Source organism: Mytilus californianus, unplaced genomic scaffold, assembly GCF_021869535.1.
Source record: "Mytilus californianus isolate M0D057914Y unplaced genomic scaffold, xbMytCali1.0.p SCAF_6, whole genome shotgun sequence".
NCBI classification, from domain to species: domain Eukaryota; kingdom Metazoa; phylum Mollusca; class Bivalvia; order Mytilida; family Mytilidae; genus Mytilus; species Mytilus californianus.
The window spans coordinates 21,075,331-21,089,551 of record NW_026262712.1 but is presented as its reverse complement, the minus strand read 5'-3'; the positions used below and the strand labels follow the sequence as shown (position 1 = coordinate 21,089,551).

General features: G+C 33.3%; 1 protein-coding gene across 1 annotated transcript in view; it reads right to left on the bottom strand.

Moving 5' to 3' along the window:
- The window catches only part of LOC127705275 (uncharacterized), a 431,608-nt gene that overhangs the window by 389,004 nt on the left and 28,383 nt on the right, over nucleotides 1-14,221 (bottom strand). Inside the window, exon 6 of the mRNA XM_052209598.1 lies at nucleotides 13,759-13,827. Within this exon, the coding sequence (XP_052065558.1) occupies nucleotides 13,759-13,827 (69 nt within the window). The remainder of the gene's footprint in view (nucleotides 1-13,758; nucleotides 13,828-14,221) is intronic.

Genomic DNA, 14,221 nt, shown 5'->3' with positions numbered 1-14,221 from the left:
CCATTACTTACACATAACTATCACAGTGTTCCAGCTAGGTCGTTTTCCCGAGTGCCGCCCTGTGCCCTTTTTCTGACGCCCTGTGCCCTTTTTAAGACGCCCTGCCCTTTTTCGTAAGTACATGCCCACCCGGCACGCAACATCATTTCAACGTTGAAATGTGGTTGATATTTTGTCATGACGTTGCTTCAACGTTGTTTCAACGTTGTAACAGCAACGTCGAAGTTATGTTGCAGAAAGTAAGTTGTTTCAACGTTGAATTTTAGGTGAATTTTTTATGTTGAAGTTAGGTTGAAATAAATATGTTGTTTCAACGTTTAATGTTGGTTGATATGTCGACGATGGAAGTTCGTCGATAAAAAAGATGCAAAAAATTATTCACCATCAGTGTTAAAGGGGAATCATTATAGTTGTACATCGTTTGTTGTTGCAGCAACAAAAGTTCACAAATAAGGATTTTGCTATGGAAAATTGTATTCAAGGTTGCCTTTTTATTTTTTTGTACAATATCTAGTAAAATCAGGAATTTTCCAAAGAAATATAAGCTCAAACCGATGTCTAACCGGGACGTTTATTAAAATCATAAAAGTATACAAAAATATAAAGTATCATTCATCGAAATATGTTACTAACTAATTTGTTATTATCCCAAATATTTTAATCATAGATAAGACACAGCATGTGAAGAAAGTGCGGCATATACACAGCAGATACATGAGAATTAGCACTCCCAATAATCTATTGATAAAATTATCATGTGACATGATGCTGAATAATGTATGACCGCACATGTGTGACTGCCTTTTTCAAACGCGGCAGCAATCATCTGTTAACTATTGTGTTTTCTATTATTTTGTTTATATTATTTTCAGGTACATGTTACTTGGTGGGTTTTGTTTATATATTAGTAAAGACATTAGATTAGACAATAGATTTTATATTGAAGCCATAATTAATCAACTAACAGTGGTAGCAGAGCTAATAAAGATGGCAACAGCACCTAGTTACAAGAACCCACCAGGTTTGACCAAAGATAAGAGTTATCAACAATGGAAAAATGAGGTAAAAATGTGGCAACTCGTGACTGATCTGGACAAGAAGAAGAGAGGTTTGGCTTTAGCTTTGTCGTTACAAGGAAAACCAAGGGAAGTAGCCCTAGAAGTAGATCCCAGTGATTTAAATGTTGATGAAGGAGTAGATAAGCTAATAACTGAGTTGGACAAGCTTTTTGAGAAGGATAAAATAGATCAGGCTTATGCTGCTTATACTGTATTTGATCAGTTCCACAGAGGACAGGATGTAAGCATGTCTGATTATATCATTGAATTTGAGCAGAGATATAATAAATGTAAGAAATATGATATGGGACTTCCAGACGCAATTCTAGCTTTTAAACTTCTGGACAATGCTGGATTAAGTCAAAGTTATCGTCAGCTGGCATTAACTGCATGTTCTGACCTTAAATTCGACACAATGAAATCTGCTTTGAATAGGATATTTGCATCAAAATCTCAAAATGTTCCTGGAGAACGAGACTCTGTTGTAACTGTTAAAGAAGAATCAGCTTTTGTCAGTGATGGCTATTATCAGAGAGGTCGAAGTTCAAGAAGAAATTTTCCTCGTAATCGAGCTGATAGATCTACCAACTTTAGTAGACTTAAGACTAAAATGAATCCAGTCTTTAATGGTAATGTCTAAAGATGTAAAATATGTGATTCCAAATTTCATTGGGTCAAGGATTGTCCTCACAAGCAGCTTGATGTAAATTTAACAGAACATGAGAGTGATGAATTAAATGAAACTGTAAATATAACATTATTTACCTCAGCACAAGAATTTAAGCCTCTAACAGTGTTTGTCGCAGAAGCCTACAATGCCGCAGTTATTGATACTGCATGTTCTAAGACAGTATGTGGTTCTAAATGGTTGTATGAATTTGTAGAATCACTTGATCCAGGGCTTGATCAAATTACTTGTTTTGAAAGTCATGTACCATTCAAGTTTGGTGATGGACAAACAGTATACTCATATCAGAAAGTGAAAATCCCAGCACTAATTGGGTCAGTTAAGTGCTCAATTGAAACAGAAGTAGTGGATTGTGAAATACCGTTATTGTTAAGTAAAACCTCTCTGAAGCGAGCAAGCACTATCCTTGATCTCAGCAATGACCAGGTTACCATGTTTGGACAGTTAGTGGATGTGAACCTAACTTCAAGTGGTCATTACTGTATCAACATTAAAGACAAGCAATATACAAACAGAAACAAAAATGAGAGTGAGGAGGTTTTGTGCATTGATACAAAATTATCTTTTAAGAAGAAAAGGGAGATTCTATTGAAGTTGCACAAGCAGTTTGGACATGCATCATCAGATAAACTTTTATCCCTTTTGCAAAGTGCTGGTGATGTTGATTCTGAAACAAAGACAATTCTTAAAGATATCTGCTCAAAGTGTTTAATTTGCCACAAGTTCAAACATCCAAAAGCCGAACCAGTGGTTGCCTTTTCACATGCAAATGATTTCAATCAAATTGTGGCAATGGACCTTCATGAAATTGACCATAACTTTTATTATCTACATATTATTGACTTATTCAGCAGATTGAGTGCAGCTGCTATCATCAGAAGAAAGGATTCTTAAGTTATTGTAGACGAGTTCATGCAGATATGGGTTGGTGTTTATGGTGCACCTGAAGTTGGTGTTTATACAGATAATGGAGGAGAATTTAATTCACAGATATTTAGAGACATGGCAGAAAATTTGAATATGTCAGTAAAAACAACAGCAGTATACAGTCCATGGTCCAATGGAGTAGTTGAAAGACACAATGCAACTCTAACAGAAACCATCAATAAAATGAGAGAGAGCTCTAATCGTTCATGGGAGACTGCCATCAGTTGGGCAGTTCATGCTAAGAACAGTTTGTTGAACGTGTATGGCTATAGTCCATATCAAATAGTTTTTGGAAGGAACCCAAACATGCCATCATCTATAGTTAACAAGCCTCCTGCATTAGAAGGTACAACCCTTAGTAACGTTATGGGAAAACATCTAGTTGGCTTACACGAAGCTAGAAAAGCATTTATTGCGGCAGAATCCTCTGAGAAAGTTAGAAGGGCACTACGCAAGCAAATCCAGCCTTCAGGAGAAAAATTCAAAAATGGTGACAAAGTTTTCTTCCTTCGAGACAATCAGTGGAAAGGACCTGGCTGGGTAATAGGTCAAGATAATGTAGTTGTTTTTGTAAGATATGGAGGTACATATGTGCGCGTACATGAAAGTAGAATAAAAAGAGACATTGATGTTGAAAGAAAACAAAAGATTACTCATAAGCATACAGCAAAGTCAACTCATGTGCGTAAGTCGCAAGCTGCAACCTATAGCAACAACAACAACACTGAACCAGATTATGACCTAGTATACTATGAGAGTGATGATGAAGAGCCTCTTCACAATGATACTGACAATGATGAAAACCAAGAAAATGTTGAAGGATCTGCAGACGAGAGTGCTGCTGATAGTGCTGATCAAGATGATAGTCATGCTGGTAGCCAGAATGGTAGTTTGAATGGTGGAGTTAGTCCTGAATCTGATGAGAGAGACAGCCTTGATTTGGATCAGGCAGAGAATGATATACATGAGGAAAGTATGGAACATAATGCTGAGTCACAGGCAAATGATTGTATGAAATTAAAGAAGGATCAGATGGTGAATTTTAAAATTAATGGTGAAAATGACACAAGAGAAGCAATAATTTTAGGCAGGGCAGGAAAGGCTATACAACTGATAAGAAGAGCTGGTTCAATATAGAATACAACCAGCCAGAAAATATTAGGGGTGAACAGATTTCAATTGATCTAAGAACAGTCAATGATTTAAAAGATGACGAGAATGAAGATGTACTTTTAAGTGATATTGATTTAACCGAGGCTAAAGAGGCAGAACTGGATAACTGGAGAAAGCACAATGTGTATGAAGAAGTTAAAGACAATGGTCAAAACTGTATCTCCACAAGGTGGGTTTACACTATGAAAGAATTGGAAAACGAATTTCATAGAAAAGCTAGATTGGTAGCAAAAGGTTTTGAAGAAGACAGCCTAGATGAGATACCAAAGAATTCTCCAACATGTGAAAAGCAGTCTCTACGACTGATTTTATCAATTATTGCTAATAAAAGATGGTCAATTAATTCAGTTGATATTAAAACTGCTTTCCTGCAAGGAGAGAAAATGCAAAGAGAAGTCTACTTGAGACCTCCTAAAGAAGCTAAAGCAAATGGTAAAGTCTGGCGCCTAAACAAATGTGTATATGGTCTTGCTGATGCATCCTTAAAGTGGTACGAAAAAGTTAAAACAACATTGCTAGATTGTGGAGGAACAGTGTCAAAGATTGATTCAGCAGTATTTTATTGGTATAATGAAAAAGGTTTGACTGGTGTCCTAGCAGTTCATGTAGATGACTTTCTTTGGGCAGGATCCAGTTCCTTTGAGGAAAGTGTTGTATCCAGAATTAGGGATATGTTCAAGGTAGGGAAAGAATCCTGTGAGTCTTTCAAATATTTGGGTCTTGATCTCAGCCAAGAAAATGAAACTATTGTTCTCTGAGCCAGAAAGACTATGTCAAAATGTTGAAGACTGTTTTAATAGATAAAGACAGAGTTAAAACGTCTCCTCTTTCATCATCAGAGCAGACTCTATTGAGGTCAAAAATAGGACAATTATTATGGTTAGCAAGACAAACACGTCCAGACATTGCATTTGATGTTGCTGCCATTTCATCAAGAATTAAGACTAGCACTATTGAAGATCTAAAGAAAGTCAATAAGATAATAAGGAAGGTACAAAATGATCCTGTTTCACTGCAATTCCAGAATCTTGGACATAATGTGAAATTTATGTTGTTCAGTGATGCTTCATTTGGAAATCTTCCAGATGGTGGAAGTCAAGATGGTTATGTTGTCTTTTTGATGGGCGATGATGGTAAAGTGAACCCCATCACTTGGCAGTCTAAGAAATTGAGAAGGGTTGTTCGTAGTACTTTGGCAAGTGAAGCCTTAGCCTTAGCTGATGGTGTGGATTGTGTAATATCTTTAGCAGCTCTGTTTAAGGAATTAATGCATAATGAGCACGAATTGAAGCATACTCCAGTAACTTGTTTTGTTGACAACAAAGACCTTTATCATGCAATATACTCTGATAAACCTGTTGGAGAGAAGAGATTGAGGGTGGAGATCAATGCAATAAAGCAATTGCTTCAAGATGGAGAGCTTAAAGAAATTAAATGGATTCAGACTAATGAACAAATCGCCAATGTTCTTACAAAGCATGGTGCTTCTGGACAAGACATCTTACGTTGTTTTGAAAAAGGACTTTTGAATTCAAGCCTTTTGTAATTGGTGTAACTGACAATAAAAAAAGGAGAAGAAAGATCAGATAAATACTACTTGATATTATCACATTTTAATTGCCTTTATTTTCGTTATTATTTGGACATTTAAAACATTTCTAATGAAAAGAGAAAAGGATTAGATTGTTAACTATTGTGTTTTCTATTATTTTGTTTATATTATTTTCAGGTACATGTTACTTGGTGGGTTTTGTTTATAGATTAGTAAAGACATTAGATTAGACAATAGATTTTATATTGAAGCCATAATTAATCAACTAACATCATCAAGTGTGATACAAACACAGGAGACTGTACAATTTTCCTGGACAATATTTAGGACCGTTTTCAGCAAAGAATAATTCATAGAAATGTAAGTGTTTCCTTAAATTATTATTCGTTGCTGTGTTAATTGTCTTTCAATACTTGTGTGATGTTAACATTGGGAGATTATACATGTACAAACGTGTAATATTTTGAAAATCTCGCCATATTGTATGTTGTAGAGATATATTTACTGACTTCAGTGTGTCCATCGTCTTTTTGTTGTACGTTCCAATTTATGACTGCACTTCTATATAAATATGTACTTTAATCTGGAAACAGCATACTCAGCCTACATGATCCTACATACAGTTTATTTTACTGCTGATTTGTTAAAAACAAGGAACTTTTGCAAAGTAAGATTATCAACTCACCCTTTTTATCTTTTTAACCCGTCATCCACTATCACATTATTTTAATTATTGTCAACTATGCTCTGAAATTGTTAATGATTTCTTTTTATTCTTCAATCGAATTTTACAAATTTAAAATATTGCTTGGCGATGATGATCGATGTTATTCTTATTTTTGCACAGGTATTAGAGACAGAACAGTAACGTAGGATAGGGACAGATCAGTAACTTAGGAAAGAAAGATTTAAGAATTAAAAACCAATTGTTCAGAGAACAATTGAAGGTCTTTCCACTCAAAAAGATCTATTTTGAAATAGAACTATTAAAATTTGGTTTAAAATATCATATTCAGCGTCTAATGATAGTTTATTGTACACTGATTCCAAAAATACATGGTTTCTATACATTTTTTTCAAAATAAGGGAGATAAATTGTTACTTCCGGTTTGAAAGATGTCACTTCCGGTTTATTTGATAGTTTACTTGATACTGATTCCAAAAACATATGGTTTAATATACTTTTACAAATAAGTACAAAAAATAGCTACTTCCAGTTTACACAAGGTCACTTCCGGTTGGCTTTTCCATGGTCAAGTGGCTTGCAACGAAATTCAAAAAGTCCTATGGCTTTATCACGTATACTAACGAGGAAAAAGCAAAGGTCAAAATCTAGAACGTCAAATTTACCTATGACCTTTAGCTCAATTTCAAGGTCATAAACCGAGGGCTTCAAATCAAAAGACCATAGGTCTTAATTATATATGGTTAATGAGTTATATCACTTTACGCCTAATTTTTAACATAAGAGGGGAGAAAACTCCAATTTAATGTTAGCTTTCCATTTCAACCAAAACTTATGTGTTACGACATGTCGCAACTTACAATTTAGTAAAAATATCTTGTCGATATCTTATACGGTTTTTGAAAAGAAGTGAAAATAAGCCAAAATCAAAATTTAAAATATGACCTTGACCTCTGACCTTGACCTTATTTTCTTTTTTTTGGACCAAGGACCTCAAATCAAAAGATCCTAGGTCTCTATCACTTATGGTTTACAAGATAGAAATGCATATCACTAATAACAAACGCATAAGGGGAAATAACTCTCATATGGAGTGTTCATATCGCTTCAGTCAAAATAGGACAAATCATGCGAAGGTAAAATAAAATAAATTTGTCGCTTTCTTTTACGGTTACAGAAAAGATGCAGTCACAAGGAAAACAGTGTTCGGGGAGATAACTCCTACAAAGAAAAGTATTCGGTTACGAAGGGTGAATTTCAAAGGCGCATAAACTGTTCGATATCATATACCAAACATCTAAGCGACATCTTGCAAAACAAAATTTATACGCAAGAAATAAAAGTGGCGGAAGAAGAAAAAAAATAAAAATAAAATAATAATCAGAACAAATACAATAGGTCTTTCCACCGAAAAGTGGAAAGACCTAATAAAAGTTATAGCTGTCAAGGTATGTATTTTTTTTTTTTTTAATTTTTAACATTTTTGATTATCAATAATCAGTATGTATGTTGGATTGCCTGTGTTGTTTGTGTGAACTTTGTGATTTGAATTGATTTATATGATATTATAGATATAATAGATCCTGGTGCCCAAGATGGGTGGCATTGTTACATTAGATCCTGGTGCTCGAAATATGTGGCATTTGTAAAACAGATCCTGGTGCTCGAGATAGGTGGCAAGTATGGACACAACATTCAAGCTTGATACAGCTCTGAATTTGGATTGTGATTAAATATTTGACACAGCATAGGTTTCTGACACAGAATGAATGTGGTCTAAGAACTTAAAAATTTTAAATTAGACATTCACCTATTATGGTCCAATATCCAAAATCTAAATACATGGTTAGATTCACTGCATATCAAAGAACCTCAAGAATTCAATTTTTGATGAAATCAAACAAAGTTTAATTTTAGACCCTTTTGACCTCAATGTGGACAAAGTTGATAACGGGGCCCAAAAATCAAAAATCTAAATACATGGTTAGATTCAGTATATCAAAGAACCCCACATATTCAATTTTTGTTGAAATCAAACAAAGTTTAATTTTGGACCCCGATTTGGACCAACTTGAAAGTGGGCCCATAATCAAAAATCTAAATACATGTTTAGATTCAGCATATCAAAGAACCCTAAGAATTCAATTTTTGTTAAAATCAAACTAAGTTTAATTGTGCACCCTTTGGACCTTAATGTAGACCAATTTGAAAACAGAACCAAAAATTAAGAATCTAAATACACGGTTAGATTCGGCATATCAAAGAACCCCAATAATTCAATTTTGATGAAATCAAACAAAGTTAAATTTTGGACCCTTTGGACCTCAATGTGGACCAATTTAAAAACAGGGCCCAAAATCGAAAAACTTAATACACGGTTAGATTCAGCATATTAAAGAACCCCAAGAATTCAAGAATAAAACCCCATTAAAATTGGTCAAGAAATAAGCAATTTATAGGAAGTATCTTCTTTTGCACAATACTGTTCAATTGAATACTTCTTGCTATTGCGCAATACTGTACAATTGACAATTTCTTGCTATTGCACAATATTGTGCTATTGGATATTTCTTGCTATTGCGAAATACTGTGCAATTGAAGATTTGGTGTGTATCTCCTACTATATCATTATTATTTTGCTTTTAAATATAAATCAGAAATAACCAACTTAAAATGGAAAATTTTAAAAGAAAAAAAAAGGAAAAAAAAACAAAATCCCCCCCATCAAATTTTTTGAACCCCCTTATGATTCATCATCCCCAAACTCAATCCCAGCCTTCCCTTTGTGGTATGGTACCTTGCAGTACAATTTCAGAGAGATCCATACACTTGAACACAAGTTATTGTCTGGAAACTAGAAAAATGTGTTTTTTGGCCCCTTTTTGGCCCCAAATTCCTAAACGTTTAGGACAATTACCCCCAAACTCAAACCCAGCTTTCCCTTTGTGATATGGAACCTTGTAGTACAATTTCAGAAAGATCCAAACACTTACACACAAGTTATTGTCCTGAAACTTGAAAAATGCTTGCTTTTTGCCCCTTTTGGCCCCTAATTCCTAAAATATTCAGGCAATTACCCCCATTATCAATCCCAGCCTTCCCTTTGTGGTATGGTACCTAGCAGTACAATTTCAGAGAGATCCATACACTTGAACACAAGTTATTGTCTGGAAACTAGAAAAATGTGTTTTTTGGCCCCTTTTTGGCCCCAATTCCTGAACGTTTCGGGCAATTACCCCCAAACTCAATTCCAGCTTTCCCTTTGTGATATGGAACCTTGTAGTACAATTTCAGAAATATCCAAACACTTACACACAAGTTATTGTCATGAAACTAGAAAAATGCTTGTTTTTTGCCCCTTTTTTGGCCCCTAATTCCTAAAATTTTGAGGCAATTACCCCCAAAATCAATTCCAGCCTTCCCTTTGTGATATGGAACCTTGTGGTACAATGTCAGAGAGATCCATACACTTACACACAAGTTGTTGTCTGGAAGTTACAAAAATGCTTATAGATATAAGAAGATGTGGTATGATTTCCAATGAGACAAATATCAACCAAAGTCCAATTGACATGGAGGTTACTAAACAGACTTAAACAATAAGCACACACCACACTGTATAGTCCGCAATAGAAGACCCGGACACAATAAACCCTTCAATAATCAATTCAAACGAGAAAAACCAACCGCCTAAATTTGTAACGACAAACACATGTGACAGATGAACCAACAACAAGCAACGCATTGCTTATTTCAACATGAAACAATGTTGTTGCAATATCAGGGTGAAGTTGTTTCAATGTTGAATTTCAACCTATATTCAATCAAAAATCAACGTTGATACAATGTTGAAAATATAACGTTGTTTCTAACGTCAGATATTCAACGTTGTGTCAACTTTCAAAACCAACCGTTAATTCAACGTCTTTTCAACGTTACAGATCAACGTTGATTCAACGTTGTTCCAACGTTGAAATGCCTGCTGGGTGCCTTTATTGCCATAATATTTTGATGAAAATACAATTATTCTACCTGTCTTCATATTTATGACAAGTTTATGACCCTCAACTAATTAACATTTACAGCAGGTGTAATAAGTTGTGATTACAGATAATCCGCTTATTGACATCGGATGGGTCATCAATCCGTTTATTAAACTTCATAATTGACCATTGTAATAATTTTTCTCATTAAATTCGGTCAGTCAGCATTTCAATTTCAATATTTCTCAAAAGATGACAATTTGCGTTGGATGTATCCGTATATCGTCTGTTGTTTATATGTCAAAGATTTTTTTTTAAATTGATCTTTTTAACTAGTTTTAATCCAGAAGAAAGTAAAAACAATGCTTGACCACATGTACCTTTCATTGAATATCTAAATCCAAATTAAATTAATTAAAGCTGTAATCCATGATCATATTCTGTGGATAAAAATATATCTGAGCTTGGAATCTGTCCAAAGAAGGGCCACTAAACTTGTAAAGAATATAAATCATTTAAGTTATGAAGATAGATTACGCTCATTGGGATTGCCAACCTTGGAATATCGTAGGGATAGAAATGATATGATACAAGTATATAAAGCGTTGCATGGTATAGATGATATAAACTGGATGAGCTTATTTACTTTAGCACCATCTAATAATACTAGAGGTCACTCATTAAAACTCTTTAAGAAACAGTGTAAGATGACACATAGACTAAATACTTTTTCAATTAGAGTATTGGGTCAGTGGAATAACCTGTCAGATTTAACAGTGACGGCAAAGACTTTGAATAATTTTAAGTCAGCATTAAATGGCGAGAATTGGAACCAGTATAAATTTATATGTTCATGTTAATTGTTAAGCTGCGCACACCTAAATAAGTATAATGTATATAAATATATTATTATGCGATTAATATGAGAGGAGAAATTGCATTACGACAATCCAAGATGAGGGGTCAGTAGAAGCCTTTGGCTTATTCTAAGGACAAGAAGATAAAAGGTATAAAAGGTATGATCACAAATTGACTGCTTTGTTTACATTTGTTGAAAGCCATGTGCTTTTTTGGCGGGAAAATTCGGAAAACCCCTTTAACAAGAAACAGTTACATTTCATTGTTATTTATAGACAGTAAGATTTTCATTTTGATTAACTGCTAAGATTATTTCATTAAAAATGAATACTTTCTTGGGGTGAAACTGATAATACTTTAATACTCTACATCTAGGGGTGTGTAAAAGGGGGGGGGGGGATTTTTTTATATATAATATTACAAATATAAGTTTAACAGTCTGAAAAGACATGGTTAAATGGATTTTAATTCTGAAAAACTCAATGTGGTTTATTATAATTCATTTATAAGAACATTCAAGACTATTAATAAGTATATACCTGTAGTAAAAATACCCTGGTAGGGCCTTAAAATTTCTACTGGGCCCTTGGAAAAAAGTTTTGGGATCCAGGTTGGCCCCTGGAGAAAATGTAAGGTATTGTTCCTGACTGTATTGCAGATCTAGTGTAGTATTTTAACTGACATGCACTATTCATTTCACTAATGAAATAAAAATAATTCTACAAAACACCGCTGCGCTCTGCATTGCAACTTAACCTTAGACCTACCATGCATCAAAAATGTTCTAGGGAAGACTGAGCTAGTAATATACGTCCTTGCATGGTCCCTTTAATACTGTTACCCAAAATAAGGTTGATTTTCATCTAGCGTAAAAGTGACTAAACCCCTTCAAAACTCCTAGCTGAAACCCCTGCAGTTAACATAAGATAATGTTTGACATGCCGTTTTTGAAATATCAATCATCGTGCTAAAGTGCCCTTTTTATGATTGGCTCCCTGCCCTTTTTAAATCCTAGCTGGAACACTGTATCAAATACTTATAAATTAAAAACTACCACTTTAAAATATCTACATGTATTCAGAACTGCTAACTGCCTAATACTTTCATATATTCAATACTAGTAACTATCAAAACCATATTCAATACTTGGTTCACATATCTATTGTACATTGATACACTGGAAAAGCTTTTTTGTACAAACCAACTATCAATAACTTACACATATTCAATACTACCAACTATCAATAACTTACACATATTCAATACTACCAACTATCAATAACTTACACATATTCAATACTACCAAGTATCAAAAAATTACACATATTTTATACTGCCAACTATCAATAACTTACACATATTCAATACTGCCAACTATCTATAACTTACACATATTCTATACTGCCAACTATCAAAAACTAACACATATTCAATACCGCCAACTATCTATAACTTACACATATTCTATACTGCCAACTATCTATAACTTACACATATTCAATACTGCCAACTATCAATAACTTACACATATTCAATACTGCTAACTATCAATAACTTACACATATTCAATACTGCCAACTATCTATAACTTACACATATTCAATACTGCCAACTATCAATAACTAACACATATTCAATACTGCCAACTATCAATAACTTACACATATTCTACAGTAATAACTATCAATAACTTACACATATTCAATACTACTGACTATCAATAACTTACACATATTCAATACTGCTAACTATCAACAACTTACACATATTCAATACTGCCAACTATCTATAACTTACACATATTTTATACTGACAACTATCTATAACTTACACATATTCTATAGTAATAACTATCTTTAATTTACACATATTCAATACTGCCAACTATCAATAACTTACACATATTCTATAGTAATAACTATCAATAACTTACGCATATTCAATACTACTGACTATCAATAACTTACACACATTCTATACTGCCAACTATCTATAACTTACACATATTCAATACTGCCAACTATCAATAACTTACACATATTCCATCCTGCTAATTATCAATAACTTACACATATTCAATACTGCCAACTATCTATAACTTACACATATTCAATACTGCCAACTATCAATAACTAACATATATTCAATACTGCCAACTATCAATAACTTACACATATTCTATAGTAATAACTATCAATAACTTACACATATTCAATACTACTGACTATCAATAACTTACACATATTCAATACTGCTAACTATCAACAACTTACACATATTCAATACTGCCAACTATCTATAACTTACACATATTCTATACTGCCAACTATCAATAACTGACACATATCAATAACTTACACATATTCAATACTGCTAACTATCAACAACTTACACATATTCAATACTGCCAACTATCTATAACTTACACATATTCTATACTGCCAACTATCAATAACTGACACATATTCAATACTGCCAACTATCAATAACTTACACATATTCAATACTGCCAACCATCAATAACTTACACATATTCTATACTGCCAACTATCAATAACTTACACATATTCTATAGTAATAACTATCAATAACTTACACATATTCAATACTACTGACTATCAATAACTTACACATATTCTATACTGCCAACTATCTATAACTTACATATATTCAATACTACCGACTATCAATAACTTACACATTTTCTATATTGCCAACTATCTATAACTTACACATATTCAATACTACCAACTATCAATAACATACACATATTCAATACTGCCAACTATCAATTACTTACACATTTTCTATAGTACTAACTATCAATAACTTACACATATTCAATACTGCTTAATGTTAAGAAATTATCTGGAACCCACTCTATATCATTCTGAATCAGTGATCTGAAATTTTAAAAACATTATACATTTCTTTAGATATAGGATGTACTTATGGGATAAGATAGAGTATTTGCAGTAATATTGGTGAATATTTTTCTGATTATGTTTTATTTCACCAGCTTGCCAGTGCAGTATTTATTTTAAGACATTTCTAAAAGTGCATTAAACATGATGCTCCATCTTACTAGCAAATTTCTTTATGTTTCAGACAAAAATCCATACTCCTTGAGAATTGCTATTCAAGGAAATTTCATATTCCCAAACCCAAAAATGGAATTGTTCAAGAAATCTTATGTATTCAGGATCATCCTTGCGGAATAATTTGCCAAAATCATTACGAAATATAACAGATGTTTATTCTTTCAAATACAAATTAACAGATCATTTATTGAAATCA